This window comes from Sebastes fasciatus, chromosome 8, assembly GCF_043250625.1.
Source record: "Sebastes fasciatus isolate fSebFas1 chromosome 8, fSebFas1.pri, whole genome shotgun sequence".
NCBI classification, from domain to species: Eukaryota; Metazoa; Chordata; class Actinopteri; order Perciformes; family Sebastidae; genus Sebastes; species Sebastes fasciatus.
In genome coordinates, this window is record NC_133802.1 from 18,841,544 (window position 1) to 18,866,594 (window position 25,051).

General features: G+C 41.1%; 1 protein-coding gene across 2 annotated transcripts in view; it reads right to left on the reverse strand.

The window, feature by feature from the left end:
* Positions 1–269: 269 nt before the first annotated feature.
* Positions 270–25,051, reverse strand: part of LOC141772746 (sterile alpha motif domain-containing protein 10-like) — a 64,456-nt gene continuing 39,674 nt past the window's right edge. For both annotated transcript variants that reach the window (XM_074644111.1, XM_074644110.1), the window contains 3 exons: positions 20,867–21,035; positions 12,744–12,884; positions 270–2,080 (listed from right to left, as the gene is read on the reverse strand). In XM_074644111.1, the coding sequence (XP_074500212.1) occupies positions 2,058–2,080; positions 12,744–12,884; positions 20,867–21,035 (333 nt within the window). In that variant the 3' untranslated portion in view covers positions 270–2,057. The remainder of the gene's footprint in view (positions 2,081–12,743; positions 12,885–20,866; positions 21,036–25,051) is intronic.

The following is a 25,051-nucleotide window of genomic DNA, read 5'->3' on the forward strand; positions in this document are numbered from 1 at the left end:
CCCCACAGAGACTTGGCTATTTTTGCATGAAACAGAGGACACTCTATCACTTCTCTCTTGTGTACAATCAGCTTTGATGGCGGGAACACTGCCAGCCGCGATAAGGACCCGCTCCCTATGTAGATATAAACGGCTCATTCTAAACTAACGAAAACACAACAATGCTTATTTTAGGTGATTATACACTAAAGGAAACATACTTATTAATATTATATTCCATTCCTGCTAATAGATCCCCTGAAATGCTACACACAATGTTAATTTTTTACTTATTTCTGGCTTTTTGACTGCTGCTTTTGTATCAAACATGTCCCTGTGTTTCAGTGTCTGCTGATTGACTATAAACTCAAGAATAAAACAAACAGAAAGAAAACAGTATAGTAATACAATGTGAAAATCAGGACCAGCAGTGAATCTCAATTAGTTTATTCTAAAAAGACAGCTTTCATCATGTTCCATACCATATGTCTTCATATCTGTAAAGCAGATAAATAGGCTTCATTTTTCATTTCAAACAGCTCATCAATCATCGGACAAAGTAACCCAAAAGTGTTCATATTTACAGTTCATCAGGTAATCCAAAAATAATACAGTGTGTTTTCTCCCTTTTAACAGTCAAATACGTACTTTACCCAAAGACTCCCTGTCAGAGGACGGGTGGAGGGGAGGTTTTTGTTTGTTGGAAGTTTATTTATTTATTGAATTTATTTATTCATGTGACTTAAACATCTTCATCATAAATAGCTGTCTGCTGCTGACATCAAAGGTGCTCGCTTGAGTTGCGCCGGTGGAGTCTCGCATCTGTAGCTGTCGTATCATTTTGATTTCTGAGCATTTGAAATCACAGTGTCACACCAGGGACAGGAAGTGGGTAGAACACAACAGAGGCTTCTCCTTTTTCTTAGTGTCTGTGTGCGAGAGATGAAATACAGTATACAGTATAGCACACACAAAGGACTGAAGCTATGAGGCTGGAAAAATACTGCCGCTGTTATAGGCATAATGTTTATTCCCATCAGCAGACACTCATTCTTGCATCATTTATCCAATGCAGCGCTACTCCACTTCACTTTTTATCATTTAAATTATTGCTTTATCAAGCATAGACAGTGATTATCACATTAACTCTGTGTCCTCGGGATCCATTCTATTCATAAAAGACTACTGTTACAGTATACGCAGATTTACAGTGTATGTTATTCTACAAAGCTCATACTGTATATATATATATTTCTAATTTCTCACTGCAGATCAGTCGCAATACAAAAAGACTGATTGTTGGAATGACATTCGGCGTAAAGTGTTATTGTTGATCCTCCAAACCTACGATTCCCAAACTAAAGTCCTGAGAGGAAAACGTGAGTGTGACCTGTGGATGAAGAATTGATCAGGATTGTATTTGGCGTTGGTCAAAACCAGCTCTAATTCCTTGTGAACAGGCTTGATGTTATAGCTTCAAAGGGAGATGGAGATTGACTGGAGGTTTCCTTCACTTTGGATCCAGTAGCCAAAGGGTGGCGCTGCATGTAAATCTAAGTTTACACCATAAAAAGCATCACTGGGCTCAAAGGTTAAGGTTATACAAAACCATGCCAAAGAGTTATTCATGTAATGACCTTAACCAGAAGAGAGAGGGAGGAAAACAACTTGAATCCTGATGGTGCACATGTAAAACCAAAATAAACCCAAGTGTTCTGCTGAAATTGTCTGATCCGAACGAGACAGGAATCCAAAAGGAGATTTTCTGCGTATACCAGTGACAGGCCTACATCATCACTAGGGTTGTGAATCTTACATCTTATCACTATGTTACAGTGGGTTCCCCTGCCTTGAGCGGGGCTTTGTCGCTGCCTCAGTGTCTGAAAACCAGATTGGCCGCGCTGAATGAGAATCCTCCAGACCGCTTGGCGTGTAGTCTATAGGCTCGTCCTCGTCCCCTTTCACTCGCCGATTCTCCGCTCACATATCTGAAGACAGCAGCTCTTCCATGGCTCCTAGAGATGTATTGTGACAGGGGATGAGGGGAAAGGGGGCTGCCAAATGGATCCAGGGATGAGCTAAGAGAAGTTTCCAAAAGAGGCTGCAGAAAGAGGGGAGAGAAGGGGGGGATACATAATTAGGATCCACATGGATAGAAAAAGTAGAGGTTAAAGTGCAGAAATAGTATGCTTGTCAGTGGGCAACTCCGGGGTCAATTCGGAAGTGCCTTAAACCCTCAGTCCCAGGGTCCCAACGTCACGCCGTCATCACGGCTTGCGCTCCAGCCTCCGTTTGGGTCTCATTCACATGAACGGAGGAAGGGAAATAACTCTGGATTCAGCTATTAGTGTGTTTTACAACTTTAAAAACTTAATTTTTGAAATAAGGGCTATTTAGGTGCTCGTACTGGGAAGTTGATTCACCTAAAAAAAAATGATCCGCTTAGTTAGAGACGTCTCTTTCCCAATGTAAGTCTATGGGAAAAAGTCTTTTTGGGCCCAATGTCATTACGTGATGGACACGAAAGTTGCAGTTCCGCCGTTTGGCCACTACGAAAGTTGGGATCGACGACCAGCGCACTTCTTGGGGGCTTGGGGGCGACTCCTCTGGATGCAAAAGAAGTCTGATTGTATAGAAGTCTGTGAGAAAATGACTCTACTTCTCACTTGATTTATTACCTCAGTAAACATTGTAAACATGAGTTTATGGTCTCAATCGCTAGTTTCAAGTCTTCTTCAATACAGCATGATGTTCATTTAGTAAATTATGGTCCAATTTAGAGTCAAACAGACCATAAAGCAGGGGATGCTTTAGGGCGTGGCTACCTTGTGATTGACAGGTCGCTACCACGGCGTTGTCCTGTCTGCGAATTGTCCATGTTTTCGTCAGCTATTGTGTGTTTTCAGTTCATGAAAGTTAATTATAACATTTTGGTCACCTAAAAATGTCTTCGCTGCACCCTCTCATGTCACTTCAAAAAACAAGATGGTGACGGTCAAAGACCAAGATGACAACGACCAAATTGCCAGATACAAGGCTTCAACAGTCCACAAACCAATGGGTAATATCACGGTGACTATGTCCACTACTTATTTACAGTCTTGTCTTTGCATCATGAAGCTGTTGAAACACACCCTGCCTTGAAAACACATCAGTCTCATCTACTTTTCAAAGCACAAGTGTGGGGCTCATAACCTTCCTGAATCTGTATGTGACACCTTACTCCCCCAAACTCTGTTACTGAATAACCAAGTAACCAGTGTGGCTGCCTAGCCTCTCGTCGTGTAACACACTGCACTCAATCACAGAGCCACAACAAGTTCGAGAGTGATGGTTGTGCATGAAGATTGCTGCAATGTCGCTATAGTGTAGGTAGAGAGAAAGACACTGAGATAATGACATACAAACTGTGAGAGGAAAAAACTGATGTTTAAAAATCAGATGCAGAGCTTTTATCTATAAAAAGTGTAAGGTTATAGGACAGGTTTGACACGGCAGAAATAAGGGCTGTGCAATTAATCAAATTTCAATTTCAACAATGATTTTGGCTTTCAACGATTATGAAAACAAGATAATCGTCAAAAAACGATTACTGTGCCGCGACTACCTGGACTGTTCTGTGCGTCAGGGGTCTGTGGCGATGTCAGCAACCCATCCGACCCATCTTGAACCATGGGCCCCGTCTCGTTTACCATGCTTTGTGGGTGTGACTTTTTTGCCGTCATCACCATTTATATCTATACAACTAATGTGTTTATGATTAAATTGTTTACTAGAGCACAAACTTCTTCATAGATCTAGCCTCTTAATTTTGCTCCCAAAGTGCACCAGATTGATGCATTTAACTTTAAAATGTACAAAATGTTCTTCCTAAATGCATAATGTTTCCAAAGTCAATGATTAATCAAATAATCGTGATCTCAATACTGACCGAGATAATCATGATAAGGATTTTTGACATAATCCAGCAGCCCTAGCAGAAACTATGACATTAAGCTAATCGGCATGTAATAAATAGACTTTTTTCCCTCAATGTCATTATCTCTTTTTCGCTGGAAACAACAGATGCGACCAGGTGGTTTCCCTGACAACTAGCCAGTTCACTCAATCCTGAAATGACACCAGGAGTCAGTGAGAAGGCAGACGTTCCTCTCCCAGACTGTTGGCATTTCAGCTCTAAGCCCTCCATATAGCGGAGGAAGACGTGCCACCTGTCTCTCTAGCCACAGACAGATGTAACGCACTGGAGTGAACCTGAACCAGGAAACTCTGGAGAGCAGCAGAAGGATGGAGAGAGAGGCATTGATATGACTAGAGGCTTGCACAGACACAGAGAAAACCGCTTCTCTGATAGAAACCCTTTTTAAATGAGCTCCCGATGGAGTCGCCACAGCCTCGGTGCAGCAGAGGAGGAGAGAGGCGCATAGCAAAGCAGCACTGAGGAGAAAATGACATGTTCCTTCTTTTTCTCTGTCTGTCAGAGTTTCATTCATATTCTAATTCAGAGCTACAGTTCAGCTGGCAGGCACCACACGGAGCGCTGAGTAAAGCTCAGCGACGATGGGTAACATCACAGGAGCGTTTCAGAGCAACAGGGTTACCAGGACAATCTCCCACGGCAACCGAGGCGCTGCTGACAACGTATCTTTTGATTTTGGGTATAGGGGTCACAGGTCGGTCATCCTGTTTCAGCTAATTACCGCACTGAGTCTGAAACATGCAGCAGATGGCTCCACACAAAGGCATACACCGACTTTGATGAAAGTTTGATGCGTTGAGAAGGAAGGAGGGACTGATTATAAAAATATACTAACAACCAGAGGCTGAGAAGAAGAAGGAGGGCAGATCCCCCACTGGGCTCTGATCTGAATCCTCCCTCCCAAAGTTTTCCAGATGTTACAACAAGCCCTGCGTGGTTCCCACTACCCTGAGAGAGCCGCTGTTTGGCTCTGGGCTGTGGAAGACATCATCCCTACTTTTCACAGACTGACTGATATATAACACAGCCTAGCCTGCTGAAAATATATGAAATACTGTAACAAGTGAAGTGTCTGAAGAATACAAGATTCATACACAAACACAGCAAGGGAATGGATTTCACAACCATGAAAGGGTTATGTGCAAGAGGAAACATAAACAACAAATAATGCAATGCAAACTGTAGCAGTGAAGGTTGAAGTGGTGGATGGGCCTATATACTGTATGAACATTTGCATTCAACTTTGATTTGATCTGATTTGAATTTCCTCTCTGCGTGGATTTTTCACTGTTAGTGGCTTTGAGTAAGTTTTGCTGTTTAACCTGAAACTTTGCCCAAAGTTTAAAGTGATCCTGACTCAAACAAATCTATGTTTTGAGTTTAAAACACTCAGCTTCTGTAGACTTTAAGGTGGCTGCAAAAAAAGTTTATAGCTTCTTGAGGTTACAATGGATGCCAAAAGTTCGGAAGTTAAAATGCATCCCAGCACTGATAAATTAAAACTTTTCAAATAAAAATGAATCGCGATGCTCAAGTGAAAGGTGATTGAGTGCAGTAGGAGTTTAACCTTCTTTTTTTAATCAAATTCATTTTTTATTAGCCGAAACTTTACTATTCGCTCTCTATTCCATATGACAAACATGTAAAAATGCAGGCTGTTCTCATACACCGTTCATAGCTATAACTACGAAATGTAATGCAATGTACCTCGTATATATCCCACGAAATCAATTTGTATGTAATCAACATAATCGTGAACCAGGAAGTATAAAGAGCAATAAACACTACATAGGGAGGAGATTAGGGTTGATAGGTGGGTCAAACACCAGACCTTCACCCAGAAGACTGGTGTTCATACCCTGTATGAAACCAGAAGTCAACGCTGATTTATTTTGTCATGGAACTTCCGTACCTAAGTTACGTCGCTTCCGGTGCGGCGTAACTTAACCACGATCTTTGTTTATTTCGAAAAGACTGGAGCGGAAATTGACACTGGACATTCGTAGGAAAATGCATGAAAAATGAGGAATGACTTTTCAATGAAAATACGTTGAAAAATATCACGTCCGAGTCGGTTGAGGAAGAACTTAATTTCAGAGATGATTCAGAGTTTGTGCTCATTTCATAAAAAAATTGTCCTTCCTTTTTGTTGAAACAAAAAGTTTCAGATGCTGTGCTGTGTGTTGCGCAAAACATCAAATTCATAAAAACATGGTTCCATTCATGTATCCTATGGTAGTGGTAAAGCAGAAGCCAGTGAGAAATACCCAGAAGGCAGCGTTCTCAGCAGTGATCTGAAAAATATCTGTAGGAAATGTTTCTGTTCACTGGGGAAGGAAATAAAAGAGGTCATGTGCTCATCAGAGCCTGAGGACACTTAGCTAATTTAACAAAAACACGAACCTTAGAAGTCACTACAGTTAACCCCTTAAGGGGCACTCCAGTGATTTGCACCTCCATTGAGTTTGGGGACTTGTGAGAAACAGATTAAAAAAAGATTGATCATAGTCGGTGCAGCCGAAGCAGAGATTATCTTCCAAAATCGCATACTATGCACTACATACTGAATATGTGTAAGGCAAGGCAAGGCAAGGCAGCTTTATTTGTATAGCACATTTCAACAACAGGGCAATTCAAAGTGCTTTACAGAAACATTCAAGAAATAATTAAAACAGTTATAAAAACATAAAAACATTAAAACATGTACTGTCGTTCAACATACTTTTGTGTGAATAAACAGTAGTGTGTATCTTTTTGGACGCACTGAGCAGTTATTTACGTCGTCATTTCCTGAGAGCCTCTTTGCCGTTTGGAGAGGCGCAACCTTGTAACCCGTGCCAACATCATGTGACCAGAACGATGATTTGTGAGAATCAAAGTCTGAATTAATTTAAAATATATATAACGCCTAGCAAAGTGAAATCTTATACAGTTAAATTGAAGCATTATTGATGTTACAGAGCTGTCCGTCAACGTCTGTTATGAGCGTTGTCGTTACTACCGCATTGCATTGTGGGATATTTATGACCGCATAGTGTTTGCATACCGTAATATTACACCAGAAATAGTATGCAAATTGTCTACTACTGATTTTGTACTAAGGTTTCGGATATAGTAAAAAATCTCACATACGGTTTTGGCGTCCTAAATGGCATGTTAGTGTCGAATTTCGGATACAACCATTGTCTAGAATGGGTCAAGCTCCAAAAATGTCTGGGTCCTACAATTCCCATAATGTAAATCAATAGCATCTACAGTTTGCAATGCAGGTGTTCTGTAACATATTTTTAGTCTCAAGCCTAAATCAAGCCTAAGTCAAGACAACCTCATGTCAGTTATACAACTATTTTGACAGGCTGAATAGTCCTCAGCTCACCTTCATGTATAAAATCGGTGTAGTGCCCCTTTAATACAAATTGAATTCTGTTAAACACTTCTCCTGAATCATTCAATTTACAAATCAAAACATCAGTAAAACATGGAGATCATCTTCAAATAGTCCTTTCTACATTTGACACTGTGAGACACAAAATATCTCTTTCAGTCAGACACATTTTTCATTTTCCTTTTTTGAAGTCATACTCTCCTTTTTTTCCCTTTGGTTATTGTGTGGAGAACAACATTTTCAACAATAATTTGCAACAGAAGTAATGTGATTCTGTGTTAAGTGTGAAATGCTATTACAGTGCTTTGAGCAAGTGAGCCTGCTCCAGACAGATTAGCACGGAGCGGAAAGTGTAGGGCCTGAAAGTGCTATCAGACCAAGCTTTCTATCGCTATCCACGTTCTTTCATTAACCCCTTTACCCGTCTCATTTCTTTATCTCTGTGATCTGCCATTCTCATGCCTTGTATTTTTCTCTATCTGTTCAACATCTCACCTCCAATCATAGCTCTGTGTCCTCTTTTCTCTCCTCTCCGTATGCAAATCTTATCCCTCAGGTGTTCCTGTGCTCTTTTCTATCATTTGTCCTTTTAATTTTGTATCACATATTTTAGTTTCAAAAAGAGAGAGAGAGAGAGAGAGAGAGAGAGAGAGAGCACTTATTGCTTGTAAAGGTTCAAGAAATCACTGAAGAGTGCATTTTACAAAGCTGCTGATGTGCATAATACGAGAGTGTTGTAAGGGTCGTGGTAAATCGTGCTATCACGGCTCAGATCAGAGACAAACTCCCATCACGTTCAAGCTAATTTGTATTTTCATCCTCTTTTCTACAGTTATTGTGAGATCAATATTTAATCTTTGTTGAATTCATTGCAGATGAATCAGACCTGACAGGCGGTATGACACAAGGCCCCACTACTAAATCGCACCAGAATTGTAAATGTATTGAATATTTCAGGGAGAATAGCTGTAAGTGTGTGTTGGGTTGCGTGTGGAGTACAGTGTGAACCAAAACAGCCTGCAGGTGCATTAGCTATACTCTTCGACAAGTAATACTCTTTCTTTCTCGGTTCCAGCCCTCATTATCACCAGTGCTTCTCCACACATATCAACATTTGCTAGTCGAAACATCAGCATTTTTTTTCCCATCCTACCTATATCAGCATCTTTCTTTTTTCTCAACCCCACAGTGTACAAGAGTCTGCAGCCACGCTACTAGCTCTGTGAGGCTGCACTCATGCTCACAAAAACAATGTTAAAGGAACAGTGTGTAACATTTCAGTGTATCTATTAGCAGAAATATAATATAATATTCATAACTATGTGTATGTGTATAATCACCTGAAACTAAGAATTGTTGTGTTTTCGTTAGCTTAGAATGAGTCCTTCATATCTACATAGGGAGCGAGTCCTCTTCACGGAGTCCACCATGTTGCTCCGCCATGTTTCTACGGTAACCCAGAACGGACAAACCAAACACTGGCTCTACAGAGAGCCTTTCGTGTTTTTACGTTACTTGAAGGCCACTATCTAGTTCTCTGACACGCTTGTGAAACTGCGGTAACGTGAGCTGCAGAGTGCAAAACCGTGGTACCGCCAGCCGCCGCCTGACTTCCGTTGCTCCTAAAGTAGTGTGAGTAGTCAGAGTGAGACGAATGGTGATACTACGGTTTTGCACTCGGCTGCTCACGTTACCGCAGTCTTGGAAATGGAGGAGTGAGCGGAGGGGTACTCAGTTGGTTGCAATCTGCAACCACACCACTAGATGCCGCCAAATCCTACACACTGCACCTTTAAGTTGATCCTCTCAGTTTAGCCGGTTCGCTTGCCAACATTTTCTGATTAGCAATAACACAAATAACAGCTGGAGCTGACGGGACTTTCTTTAGTCAAATTTAAACGTTTACCTGATGATGGTGCTGTCATGACAACGTTATTGCAATTCATCATATATGGGGAACATGGATGTCTTTACCAAATTTCCTGGCAATTCCTCCAATTTGTGTTGAGACATTTCGCTCAAAAACACAAATATCAATAGAAGAAATGTAAGGGGCGGGCAAAAGTCAGAATGCTTCATCCTCGGGGGACCATGCACATCTGTACAAATTTTGTGGCAGTCTATCAATAGTTGTGAAGATATTTCAGTCTGGACCAAAGTGGTGGACTGACTGACATTGCCATCCCTGGAGCCACATCGCTGCCAAGTCATACTGCACGAGTTGTTTAGAGAAATTTGATGCCTGAACATGATTTTTGGATGTACCTCGTTCATTTAAGTAGTTTGAAAGTATATGCTATAGCTTGTTGGTTGCATGAAGTTATGCTTTAGATAATGACAGGACAGGTCATTTTATGTTAAACTGTTTTTTTTTTTAATGTGTTTTAGTCCTCACTCAGACCTTTAACACCTCTGCCCTCATCTAGCACCTTATCACCACCTCATCACACTCAGCAGTGAAACAACCCCCATTATCACCCCCTCAGCTGCTTCCCACCACGGCCTACTTTTATCACCTCTGAATACCCTCCAACCCTGTGAACCTCAGGTGTTTTATAAGGCCGCCAAATTAGCTTGCCCTTATAGCTTAGAGTCAGAGCCTGCTGAACTGGCAAATTACATTTGCATTGCTCTATTAATAGAAGTGTCCGACAGCAATTTAATTCTTTCTCCTCACCAGTCAGTTGTATTCTATCTCTCAATTTAATTCAGCTAGTCATAAAAAAAAACAGTTTCCACTAATTGTCTAAGAGGAATGAAGTAAAATGATAAAAGAGGAATAATAAAACTGAGTGAGTTTGGTTATCCTGGTGAGCCACACGCAGCTGGTTTGAGTCTGACTAGGGACCTTCGTCGCACATCATCCCCATGTCTGCCTCGTATGCTTTGTCCAAAATCACAACACTACGCACTACATACTCAATATGTTTACTATCGTTCAACATACTTTTGTGTGAATAAACAGTAGTATGTATCTTTTTCAGATGAACTGAACAGTAATTTATGTCGTCACTTCCTGAGAGCCTTATTGCCGGTTGGAGACGTGTAACCATGGTAACCCGTGCCAACCTCTTGTGACAAAAACGACGGTTTGTGAGAATCAAAGTCTGAATTAATTTAAAATATATAATATGCCTATAGCAAAGTGAAATCTTATATGTACAGTTAAACTGAAGCGTTATTGATGCTACAGAGCTGCCCGTCAACGTCTGCTATGAACGTTGTTGTTACTACCGCATTGCATTGTGGGATAATTATGCTGCCGTAGTGTCCAGCGTCAAATACTGTAATATTTCACCGGAAATAGTATGCAATTTGCGTACTGTTGGTTTCATGCCAAGGTTCTGAACTTACTAAAAAATCTCACATACTGTTTTAGCGTACTAATGGAATTTCGGCCGCAATCCTTATGTTTCCTGTCACTCTATATAAATGACTTACTTGTTGCTTAGCAGCTTTCTTATCATTGCCAGCTCAAAGACAGGGTTGTTTAGTTTGGGGTAACCCTCTGTGTTTGGGGTATGCATGCATTTAAAACAAGATTGAATGTATTTGTTAATGTTCATTATAATTGGATAGCAGCCCAGTTTAGTTCCGCATACGTTGGCTGGTCTTCCTCTGTGACTGCTCCTCTTGTTCTTTAATTGCAATTGGAGATTCAAGTGTCAACTTTGCTTTGTTAATTCAGGAATTAATCATGTTTTTTATCTGTTTTTCTTCACCATTCAGTCAGATAAGGTTTGTTATTTGATTTGTGTTCATTTCCCTTTTGAAAATGGTTTAAACTATTTTATATTGTGCCATTGAATGTCTTCAGATGAATTGATTACATTTGTAAATGTCATCTCACAGTCAGGAGCCCATTTCTATGACTTGTTTAGTCTCTATAGATCACAGGGTTGCAGCACTAGGTTCCTTATCATTTATATCACATCTACCTCTTTCTCTCTCTCTCACACACACACACTCACTTTTCATATTGCTGTGGGGTTGTGGAGCTCTCACAAAATCTCTGGCTCAATACGCAGTCCATGTTGTGTCTACAATAACACTTTCAGGTCCCAAAGGTGGGTCACGGATAGATTAAAATGGCCATCAAACCCAAAATTGTTAATATCATTTCTGTCAAGCTCTGCCCTCAAACCAAACTGTTGAGGGAAAAAACAGTAACAGCATGAGCACTGAGCAGCATGAATGATCAGAAAGTGAGAGTCTGAGCTTGACAGATTGCAAAGACCACTTCATTTACTTGTTTGAATGAAACTGGTGATTGTAAAAGCCCTCACAGCATCAGTTCATAATGATCAGTTGATGGCATAAACAACTTCATTGCTCTGCCTGAACTAACACTCCATTTTGGTCAAACGCACTTGCGTCAAGGGAGATTGGACCATTTCGGGAAAATGGTTATGCAGCAGTTATTTTCATCTTTTTCTTTTTTCAGAAATGATTCTGCTCTCCTCGAAGAAGAGAACCGTCAAAATCTCCAGACAATTGTTTGCTCCTTCCTTGAATCCTAAATCACTGAAGCACATTGGAAACAATTTAAAGCAACAAGCATGTTGCACATATTTCAATGCTGCACATCCCCTCTCATTCGAGACATGAGCTCAGCCAGGATGCTGCTGCTGAATATACAGTAGGTCATGATCTTGAAGATTATGGCACCCAAAGGAAATCCTAAGTGAAATAGCTTGAAGGTGCATTTGGCTCTGAATACAAAATCATGAAACATGAAAAACTATGGCACTTCTCATCCATCAAAACATTAAATATGCCTGTATTATGGTTGGATTAGGGTTAAGAAATATATATTTGCACTTGAATTTAAGTGACTTTCCTTCTGATTGATAGGTAACTGTAGGCTAGTAGCTATCCAGGAACCTACGGGGAACATGTTGTTGCAAAACTGGAAGATTCAAGCAATCTCCAGGGAACATTTTAAATCCAGTTCTAGAGAAAGGAAATTGTGTTGACATTTCACTTTGATGACTCGTAGCCGTCAATGAACACAGAAAACAACCACCTACAACAAGCCAAAACAGGTTTGCAAGAAGAAAGCCATGTCAACTGCTGAATCCAGGTCAGCAGTGATTGACTGCACCAGTTTATTGATGGCCGGATAATAACAGTGTTTACCGGAGCCATCATTCAGAGGCAGGGCAGCAAATCAAGAGCTCCCATCAATAAAACCACACACAGCCACCAACAATTGCACTTCGAAGTCCAACTCCACGTATGTCACAGCAGGCGTGCATGGTCTTCGACTGCCTCCACCCAATTTATCCCAACCCAGCTGCTCTCCACTTTCTTTGTGTTTCCCTCTCTCAAAAGAAAAAACACAATTACTCATAAATACACAGAAGCATGTCTCCTCACACACACCATCTTGTTACTTACTTCTACTAAGGAGCTGCAAGTTGCGGACCTCTTCTCTGACCTGCAGCTGGAGGACTTGTTGAAGGACCTCCTGCCTCAGCGTCTCCTGGACGATTCCCATCCTCTCCAGCTTCTCCCCGTTCAAACGCAGCAACGCCCGTCCTGCCAGGAGGAGGAAGAGGAGTTTATGGATTAAAGTTTATCCACTACTTTAAAAAAATAAACATCTTTCCACACAAATATTATTGCCATACAAGCTGAGTCATTTTCTTTTAGCCCATATATTTGTCATTTCAGTCAACCAGATGGTAAGATAATTTCCTACAGAGTTGATTTTTCTATGAGCAGCCCACTGTAAATGTGTCAAAAGCAGAAAAAAGCAGTAGGCAAACTTACAATTCGCTCCATACACTGGATACATCAGACCTGCACATACGGGTATTACACAAAAAGTCAAGGCTGTGCCCCCTTTTGGGGGAAAGAAAAACGATTATCCCATAGACTTCAATGCAATTCGACATATGTTGGGATTGTAATTTTGGCAAATTTGTATGCATTCATCACTTGTTATACAAACGTTTGTTTTTACACATGTCTAATAATTATTCTGCGACCTTGCCTAAGTGTTCGCAATACCTTAATAAATTAAGGTTGATTGCCGCCATGTCCGTTCAGTCTTCCCCCGTCCAACACAGTGGCCTGATATTGCTTATCCAGACATATACATAGTTGATTGAGGCACATTAGGCTAAGTGTTGTCTGTAAATAACCAACGTGTTAACAGCCAACTGTTTGATCTATAGGCTGAGATTTAGTAGGAGACGACAGTCTGATGCTGCTTTAATGTTAATGTATGACTGTATTACTGCAGCAGCCTCACACTCAAACTAACGTTAGCTACGTCACCAGCATCATTTAGCGATTTTCCACACTGACAGTGAATATTCACGTATCGTATGTGCCTCAAATCTCAGTGTGAAAGCCTCGGTTAACCCGCTACACAACAGCTTTTCCGCATTTTCCATTTTCTCTCATGTGACAGCGAGTTTCTTTCCCCCAAAAGGAAGCGCAGCCTCGGCCATGACACAATGCTGGTCTGGTCTATAGCTTGGAGCCATAAAGCCCCTCTATTATATCTTTTTTAGGACACGGCAGGGAAACAAATTGGAGATCAGCGTTTCGGGATTTATTGTCGCAGCAGCTTTTTGGCATAGCGTTATTACTATTACCAGTTCGTTTAAAGTAGAAGTTTGGAGACATGTTTCAACTTCTTGTGGTTACGCTGTTACCGTTTATGAGGTAAACAGAATTGTTTTCCCCCCAAAGGGGGCGTGGTCATGCGAGCCTACTCTAGATGACGTATTGCCAGTCTGATGTATACAGGCTTAAATTTACCTTAGTTGTATTCCAGATAGACTAAACTCCCTGGTGTTATGAAGCCCTTTCTTTAAGAGGTTTGCACACATGTGCATGTGGGTTTCCTCTCATTCTTCAAGCACAAGCGTCTCACCGGGATAGGAGACTTAAATTGCCATTTTGTATGACTGTAAGGGCCCATCTATTGCACGTGCATTTATGTTGTAGATTCACTATCTAATTTTCAGTGGTACGGTGTGAATTTGCTGGTTAGTACTCTTTAGTGCAATAAAGAGGCTGGCATGAAGATGATTGCTCAGTCTGGCTGGGGTTTTACTACAGAGTTTGGAAGTTAACCCTGGGGACACACACATTTAGCATACCATTACCCACAGTAAACAGCTTTTACAACCGAGCTGCACTCACACAGACACAAAGGCAATATGAGAAACTTAGACATTCATGTGTGGTAATACACACACACACACACACACACACACAGGTTACTATGGGTAGGGGAGCTATGTCCTTCACCGGTGCAGACAGAAGAGGAATCCATCATACCTGCAGCAGCTCTGAACGAAGCCCAAATCATAATTAGGCTCATTACTCATGCAGCTCACTCTCCACATCATTCTATTCATTCTGATTTCCTTCCTGTGGACATCAGTACATCTTCTGTATCTCTGTCTGTCTCTCTATTTCTGAACAGTATGAGCATATTTCATACACATAGGAAACGTGTCTTTCTCAGTCTCTCATCTACACACAGACTCAAAATGTAGATAATAGGACACAATCATTAAACCGTGTTTGTTGTTCCTTTATTTTTCTACAGCAGCTAATAAGCATGTCTGTCGGATGAGTGCAAGAGACAAGAAGACAGAAGAGAATAGTAAATTGAAGGAGAATAGAGTCCTATGCCCTTTGTCCCATGTGCCCATGAAATATAAATATCTTTTACAGAGTCAAGTCCTATTTCATAAAACAGGCTGGAGGGCGGAGAACAGATTTATGTGTGTGATAGTGTGATAGACTGAGGAAGGTTCGTTGTGACCCTCAGTGGACCAAGGCCTTGGCTGTGCCTTTAAAACCATCTGTAAAAACTAATATAACATGCCCCAAGCCATAGTATTCACAACATCTTGACCTCAGCAACATAGATGAGTTGTAAAGTTAATAGGACTGCATCAATCCTTTGCCTAAAACTAATACTAGACCACAATACTCTCACGAAAAAGTGTCAGATTTCTTACCTCCACTCACCTGGCCAGTCACTGCGTGACGTGGGAGTGAATGTCAAATTGTTGCTTTCAGAAAGTTACAGCGCCCCCTGATTCTGATATCTTAAAATTGCGGGGGGAGGGAATATCCAAAGCAGTTTAGGACTTCTAGACAGTCTTCCCATGTGTTTAAATGTATGACTCATCTGCTGACCGATGCACTCTCAAAAGCCAAACTGCAACTCTGTCTGTTCCAGACTTCATTTTCTTCTTTTATAACTACTCCACCGTGCATATAGTTGTGTGTGTGCCCTCTGGAGGTGATGTGAAATAGGATTTCAGCTTGAAAAACACATTTGATGAAAGTATTGAACGTTTAGAAAGTTAACTATTGAATTCAATCTCTCAGAGTCATAATGAAGTAGGAGTCAAATGTCGGTTATCATGATGGTTTGTACTTGTCCAGTTTCCTCTATCTACAGGGATGGAGGAAACGTTTTTGTTACTAAAGCTTTGTTGAAGTTAAGTGATTGATACTTTGTAGGCAGCAGACAGACTGAACATTATATCAGGAAGCGGCAGTAATTATGATTTTTCTTTCACATCCCAACTCTTTCAGATATGATAACTCTCTCTGGGGCTCGACGAGCCAACTGAGGACAGAGCTGTCATCCAGTCCTAGCCTTACAACCAGATGGGCTGGAACAATCCAGACAATGGCTACCTCCACTGTGTACAAGCCTCTGACCCCGGGAGACAAAACTATGACAAACCAGTTAGCTTTTGTAATGGTTTAATGGATAAGTGTGTGTGTGTGTGCACATGTGGTTTAAAGACAGATTATTTACTTCTCCTCAGAGTACAGGTACTCTGTGTCCAGCACATAGACAGGAACAACCCATTTTGTGTGAGCACAACCACCTCGGGGATACAACAGCTATAATTTTCCATTTATTTTGTGAGCAGTTTCAGTTATTTTTTTTTACACACACACTCAGTCATCAACCTCCTCGACCCATCTCCCCAACGGCCCTCTGGTGTGTGCTTGCCAACAGCATTGCCAGTACGTCCTAGAAAAACCGCTGCCTTTGGTCTGTGTGTCTGCATGTGTGTGTGTACAAATGAGACAAAGCAGATGAATGGAGCTCAAATCAATTCCCCTCAGACAGATTTAATACAGCTCCTAATAATTGCCTGCAGATAGGGAAAGTAGTGCTGTCAAAGGGAGAAAAGAGACACAAAAACAAAAGCTGTTTCAATAGAGATCGTTTCTCTCAATTTGGCTTCAAAATAAATTGCTTATTTACGACGTCTGTGGGCGAGCTGGAAGCAGCTCTGCCTCGGCTATAGGAGAATAATGACACTTAAAAACCGTCTGAAAAGCAATCGGAGAGGCAGGAAGGTAAAGACTTCCTTATAGAAGAACAACCTTTAGATTAAACTTTTGATAGCAGAGCAATTCAGCCCATGCTGTCCCTGAAGGCCTACACGGAATTACATGTCTCTCAGCTTGTATATACAGGAGCACCAATGTAAGAGTGTAGCCCACAGCCACATTTACTATTTGTCCACAATTCTATATACTGTATGTTTCTTCTATGTCTCCATCCTATCCTCAGCCTCATCTGAAGTTCACACATGGTATAAAATTGTGACCTACATCCATTTATATTACCATGATAAGGAAAATAGACTATTTCTGCAAGGCAGCAGCAACAGCTGGAATTCAATCCAGTCTGCAAGACCACATCTGGAGGCTTGCTTTTTGATCAGATCTCAGTCTGTAAATGCAATCTATACATCTCGCGGTCATGAGAAAGTATCTGTACATGAGCTAAGGATAGCAGGCGACAGTTTAGCAAATGTCTGACACCCAAAGTCTTCGAACCTGCTGACCTACAGTACGTTTGTAATTCCAAAATGTTGACAACAAAAAAATGCATAAAATGAAAAAGACCTGGTGCCATTACTCTGAGAACTCGTCTATGTGTAGATCACATTATTGATACCGGGTGAAAACAGGGCCTCTGCCACTAAATCACATACACACCATGCAGCCATTTTCCACTGCCAGACAGGCATTAAACTTTTACAATCTTCCAATATTGAGCGCAATCTGACGCATCACTTCTCTGCTGCAATTGCTAGTAAAGCTACAACAAAGTCTACAGGAGGGACAGAGTGGAGGGACAGAGTTCAGATGCTTTACTTGAAGCGACACTATGCAAATTCTGAATGAAGAAATAGGACATTCATTCTTTGAGAAATGAAAAGTTGAGCTCATAAGCAATGAAACACACTTTTACTCAATTCAGTACACTCAGGTTTTGCTGCTACAGCCTTTTGGCTGTTACACGTTTATTTTGCGCGATGAATTTGCACGTCAATATATTTTTTCGAACTGTTGTTTTTGTGCTTTCACATAGAACGCAAATATTACACGGCAAAGAAGTGACATCATTTTTTCAGTACAAGGTCGATTTTCTGAGCTTTTGTACCGCGAATAAAGGCATCAACCAATCACGTTTTGTGGAACAGGATGAGTTGCGCCTACATTTATGAAACAAAAACTCGGAGGCTAGCTTATGGCCACTGTTTAGCAAAAGTTACATAGGATCACTTTCAGTAAAAGTAATAATACCACTATGTGAAAATACATCTTCCATATAAAAATCCTGCAAAAATAGTGCTGAACTAGAATGGCACTCGGAGAGCGCAGACCTCCGCCCCCCACTCTGTTCAGCTTGCGCCATCATCCACGTGTATTTTCGTTTATGTTGAGATCAGCTGTACGTAGCGGAGCATCGTAAAACACTTCATTCAAACTGGACAGAAACAAAATAAAACTCACCTAAACCGTTGTCGTTACTCTTTCCAACAATCACCAAGTGTGCTTTGGTCGAACTCAACTGTATTTTCATCGAGTTTAATGTGAAAAAGCGCCGATTCTACAGTTGTTCCCGCTCTCTCTCTGTCTCTCTCTCAGAAGGAAGAAGGCGGGGTCATGCGTCATCAACGTGTCATCAGTTACACTGCACATGTGTTATACCCAGAGGTCTTAAGGTTCTGGCTGATCGTAATGCTTAAAAAAAATTCAGAATCCGGACCATGATCTGGATCGCCACCAAAATCGAATGGATTGTTCATTGTGCCACACACCATCCCTCCAAAAAATGGAGTAATCCTCCTAACGGACAAACCAACAAACCAACGGCGGTGAAAACATAACCTCCTTCCTAGGCCTTTGGCCTTGGCGGAGGTAATAACCCCTTTCAGGTACAAACTACTACACACGATATACGTTCAGGTAGTGTTTTAAATAATCAAATATAGGTTATATATTTTGCATGCAAAACCTTAATTGGCAAACAACTAGTAACTACAGTTGTCAAGTAAATGTAGTGCAACCTTCTCTCTGAAATGTTGCATAAAGTTGCACAAACTGGAATATTCACATAAAGTACAAATTGTCAAAAATTAAGAAGGGGTTTTGCTGCATACCAAAAGCAAATCAGGCTTGTCTGTCAACTAGGAGAAGCAATCACATGTGTGATATAGAGAACTCAATTCATCACTAGCTCCACATACATCACCGTGTGGTGGAATAGAATTATAATCACACTTCACACACAGTCTGACAGCCTATTTCCTGCTTCTGACAAGCACCCAACTGAATTATCTAAATCCTGTCTGCTCCTGCCAACAACATTACGAATAACAACAGACAGAACAATAAAAACAGTCGTGATAAAATGAATAAAAGTACAACAAAAGATAGTAGCATGAATGTTATATTAAATGCAAAAGCGAGAGACACTGAAGAAGCTACACTGATCTCCTCCGGCAGCTTGTTCCACTGTAATGGTGCCCTCACTGAAAGACTTGAGAGACATACAATTACTTCTGGGTCACTGAACTAAAATGATACAGACGCAGAATCTATCTCTCGGCTGTTGGTGAGATCCAACATCCTTCTGTTTGTTGATGCCATTCTTTGATGCTCGACCGTACGCGTCAACAACAAAAAGACATATTGCCCCAACATTTGCACAAGAAAACACAGGAGTTAATAACCCAGGCAAAATGAAATCCAGCTGGACATCAGCAAGTGAATACATAAGGATAATTGGATCTAAGCCTCTTTCTCTGTCTCGGTTTGAGAATACATAAATAAAAATGATCAGATCAGAGCTGATGTAACTATGACAGAGGCAGCATTGCTAACCCTGAAGCTAGTGTGTGTGTGTGTGTGTGTATATGTGTGTGTATATGTGTGTGTGTGTGAGTGTGTGGATGCAAATGTAAGTGAGTGGTGGCTGACCCTACGGCGCAGAACAGCAATCTGTTCTCTGTGAGATGCGAAGGAAACTGCTCTACCGTCTGGTCTGTCAACGTGTGCGAATACAGTAAACATGTATTTTTGTACACATTTTATGTACCTGCTCATGTGTGTCTGTTGGGTTTGTGTGTCCATGCACTTGCATGCACTTGTGTGGGCTTGCTAACAAATGTGTGAGTGTGTGTGGGAGGGGGTGCTGTTTGAACTCGAATCACGATAACCCACCATTTTTTCAGCAGCTTTCCCTTTCTTCTCCAAAAATAGGCTGCACTCCTTTCGTTACCTCACATGAATGCCTTTTAAATCTCCTTTGGAGAGATTTGGGTGTAAACCTGTTTCCAGTTGAAAAAGCAAAGCTGTGGAACCACGAACCTAAAAATAAAACTTGTGTGACATTCGGTAAGCCTTTTACGGGGTTCGGTTTGCAATGTCTTAGTCCACAGGAGCATCACTGCTGTGCTTAATAAAAGGAGCAGAGGTCAGTGGACAAGGTCTGAGGATATCACGTCTACAAGACCACTCCATTTCTGCACTTTGAATAGTTGCAAAGATGAAAATTAGCTCTCATCACAACAAAAGATTCACAATCAGACACATATGGTTTCAGTGATTCTACAACATCTTCATGTGTTGTGTACATAGACTGTATATAAAGATGGACGACACGTCACTGTGACAATGACTACTTCACTCAGAGCGGCTGTCAATCACAGCTGTCAATCATGACGTCTCACCCTCTTTTTATAGCATCAAATAACTAATTAAAACCAAACTTATCAGAAAAATGAACAATTGAATATACATCAGCGTGATAAGAACTACCTAAAGTGACAGAATCCATCTTTGGGACAAATTTATTTGATGTGGACTTTTTAGTTTGGCCCAAGTCCCATCTATTAACATGGAGGAGAGAGGATTTAAAACCTATACTGCAACCAGCCACAAGGGGGCGATCCAGATGTTTTGGCTTCACTTTTGGAGAGCTGACATGTCGTCCATCTTTATATACAGTCTATGGTGGTAGTGTCTAGAAGGGAACCAACAAACTGGGGAAACTCTTGCAAGATTGATGAGGTTAGGCATTGATCTTGAATAGTTACGGTTAGGATGGGTCGTCGGGCAGCGAGTCTTGCGAGAATTTGTGCACGTTTTTGCAGATCTCAGATCAGAATTTGCAGTTTGCAGGTTCCCTTCTAAACAGAACCATCTATGGTTGTGTACAGTACCTGTGATGGCGTGATGGGAGAAGGCCTCTACGTAGGTCAGGTAGTTGTGAGGACAGTGTTTCTTAAGCCACTTGCAGACATCCTGCTGAGTCCACAGCACCACAGGTTTGGACAGACTGGACAGAGTGGGACTGGTGTGATACACAGTGAAGGCTTCACCCGGACGCAACTGCAACACACAGGAAACATTATATTATAACCGTACAGTATTAGCAAGACAGAGCCAGTGACTGTGGGTGCATGTTTATATTTGTGTTTTAATTTCCTGAGGTACAATATGACGCAAGTTGCTTTTTTATATTGCTTTTTTTTTTTTCAGATAATCACCTTGTAATTGCTGTAGCTTACTTAAATATGCAACATGCTGGATTTTCTCATTAATGTGAAATTAACTGGGATGATGTGTTCTAATGCAGTCTGCAACAAAATCCCTTCTGGTAGTCGAGTAAATCACACGTAGACAATACACAGAGTGCAAGTAAGGTAATGGAACGGAAAGCATCTTATTAAGGGTTCATACAGTATTGTGTAGATTGCAGTGTTATCTCTCATTTATCGCAGATACAAGCCAAAAAAGTACACTTTAAGCACTTAACATTTTGAAATGGTTATAGTCTGCCCTTCACATTCTCAAATTCACATAATGAGCTCATATATAACCCAAATTAACGGCGAACATAAGGTTTAAAAGCTTGTAGGCATAGAAGGGCAAACAGATGCTGTTCTTTTGATTAAAACAAGCAGTCGGCTTTTCGTCTTTCAACCCTGATTTAGAGAGACAAATGCAAAGCTGCTATCACCATATTTTCTCACACATTATTTATTCCATTTCTGTACAATGTGGCACTTCACCCCTCTGCCAACAACATGTCTTGATACAGTAATTACATTCCATATATTATTTCTACCAGCCAAGGCTGTGTCGTAGCGTGGTCTTTTTTCCGGGGTAATTTTTTGTGACAGCGGCACATTCATTATGCAGCCAACGCCACATTAGTGTGATTCTGTCATATTTATCTTTCAACCATGTGTCTTTGTTCCTCTCATACTCAATTTTTCCATCTTCACACAACTTCCTCTTACCTCGAAAGATGTCAGGCTTTTCTTTGTGCCGGGGAATTAATATGGACACTAATAAAGTCACATCCAGTCCATATGGGCAGGAAACACAACCACTCCTCGTCCCCTCAGCTCTCTCTCTCTCTCTTGTGTGACTTAGGCTCATATCTAATACATTCATTCATGCTCCGACTGTGCCAACTCCACAACAAAGACGTTGGCTGATTTTCAACAGAAAAACACAGAAGTGCTGCCAAACGTTCCACTCCATAACTGACTGCATTTAATGGGATTATGTATGCTGAAATGTCATACACACAAGGCAACTTGCACACACTCTTGTAACGCAATATCTAATGTTCTCCGCTCGCCGCTTTCTTGTTAATGACACAAAGCTCCCAGTACACCTTCACATCACAATAAGATGCAGGTTTGTAACTATTTACATCTTTGCTTGCTGCTGTAATGAGATCTCCTCCTGTCAATTTAAGCACCAAGCAGCCCGATCAAGTTCTGGCTGGTCCACCTGCTAAGTGCGTTCTGCTTTGTAGGCCTTGAGTGAAAACAACTCAATTTCTCCGCTCCAGTTTATTTGGTTGCTTCCTAATTACACACATACTTCCAACCGACTCAATGGAGCGCTGAAGCCATTTTTAATAAGCCAAATTTACTGCTCGTCCCCCCTATCATTAATTGAGATTGAGTTGGGAGAGATGTGGAAATGAGGAGGGTAAAAATGCTCCCTCATCTCTGGATGGCCATAACGTCAGCTGATTTAGTCTCTATCATTTCTGCAACTCTCACATTGACATAGTTGAGTAAATATTGGAGTGAGTGGGGGCTGCAAACGGCTGGACAATCATTAAGTTTGGTAAATTCAACAAGACAAATAGATTTTTGTTTAAATCAAGTCAAAGGCAACAAGGCCTGATGTTTGCACTCTCAGGACCAAACAGAAAAGGTCATGATCGTGTGACCTGGAGGGCAGAGAGTCTTTGGATTTTTGAGGGGATGGTTAGTTAGTTTTGGTGCTGAGTTTACAGTATTTTGAGCTGGACACAGCAAGTTAAAATGGCCTGCAAGTGAACTAAAGGCCATCTCACTCTCAAATATTGCTTCTATAATGTATTTTCTTAAACGAATAGTTTGACATTTTGGGAAATATGCTTACTTCCTTTCTTGCCAAGAGTTAAATGATATTGATATCACTCTCATGTCTGTAAGGTGAATATGGCGAGGTAATAAATCAAGTGAGAAGTAGGCTCATTTTCTCATAGACTTCTATACAATCAGACTTCTTTTTGCAACCACAGGAGTCGCCCCCTGCTGGCTATTTGAAAGAATGCAAGTTTAAGTCACTTCAGCATTGGCTTCACTTCTAAGACACGGAGGTTGCCAAGTGGTCGAGGTACTTGTAATTTAGAACTGTGGGTGTTGGTGCTATAGGTATGGCTACGTTAGTTGTTGCTTCTCAATGCTTATTATTTGAGTAGCTTAACAAAAAATACAGATTTTCTAATTAGAAAACACAATAGGTCATTTCTGAAGCAGGGACCGAAAGTGTTTGACATGGAAAGAGGATTGTGTTGCATAACAAAAGAAAGATTGGTACAATTGTGTTCGAATGATTCGGTTGGAAATTCAAATGTAAACAGGAGACACACACCGGTGGCGTCTTGATGCACATCATCCAGAGTTGATGCTCAATATATTCAGGACACACCACTGTCCTTTTTCCCAACATTAACACTCCTGAACTCAGTTTTACCATCGCCACTACTGCCGTGACTATTTCTGTTATCTGTATGACACATTCGGCCTGTGCTATGGGTGTCAATTGACATGTGTGCTGCCTACGTGACGTTGTTGGTGTATGTTACGACTACGACTGGAGATGAGGGCAGATTTCCCCGCTGGCTCCACAATCCATAACATTACAGCATATACAGTAAATCAACACTATCACAGATAGTGCAGTTAAAAAATGATTCAGCGGGCAGATTCATAATTACCCAGGGACCTATATGTATGAGAAAATACCTTTTAATAAATAGTGTATATATGCTCCCCAAAAGATGAGCCAACAATCTGTAAGAATTTATAATAATAACTGTGACAAAGCTTCATGGCATTGCATCATCACAGAAGAAGTAAAAGACAGTGCTTAAGATCCACTGAGGCATCATTTAGTACCCAGAAACACATACAGATATTTTATATATAAGTTGAAATGAATAATTATTGAATATATCATGACTCACGTTTATTTATTGACACTTATTTAACTCTAAATTATATGTCATGACAGATGACAGGCAGATAGAGAGGGTGAACAAAGAACAACAAAAATAAAGAGAAGATACTCTTTGCGTGAGTAATGGCCTTCATCGTCAAGAAGCCAGACAGAAGGAAAATGAAAAGATAGCTCCCCATCATCCCTCCTTCTCTCGTCTTCCTCCCTCACTTTTTCTCCGGCCATCCATCAGACTGTATCTCCTCTGGCCAGTTCTGTGCCGTCCCCGTTCATACCCTGTACTACCTCCCCCACTCCTCCCGAGACCTACTTCTGTCCAGCGGGAGGAGCTCCCTCATTCATTACGTACAGGAGAGGAGGGGAGAGAGATGGAGCTGGAGGGGAGGAGGTGCATTTAGGCAGAGAGGAGGCTGTATATGGAGCGGAAGTCTAATGGGAGGAGGAGGACAGAGAGGAAGGAGAGAAAGAGGCGGAAGATAATAGATACTCAGTGATATGTTGTAGCCAGAATCAAAACGGCTGGGACGGTAATTCATTTGTTTTTAACTGTTCAGTTCAGTTATGTTCAGGACTTTGGGAAATATGTAGAGCACAGTTGCATATGAAGCTACAGACCGTTCGCTTAGCTTAGGATAAAGACTGAAACTGTCACAAGAGAAATCTGCCTACCAGCACTTCTAAAACTCACTAATTAACATGTTACAGTACATTTGTTTAATCTGTACAAAACATCACCCGAGGCAACCAGGAAGTTACTGCACCCGGCCAAGAAATAGTCCTTCACAAAACCCCATAAAACCCCAATTTATCGTTTCTACACACATTGGACACACCCTGATGAAGACTTGTTGAGTTGAAACTTGGGCTGTCAA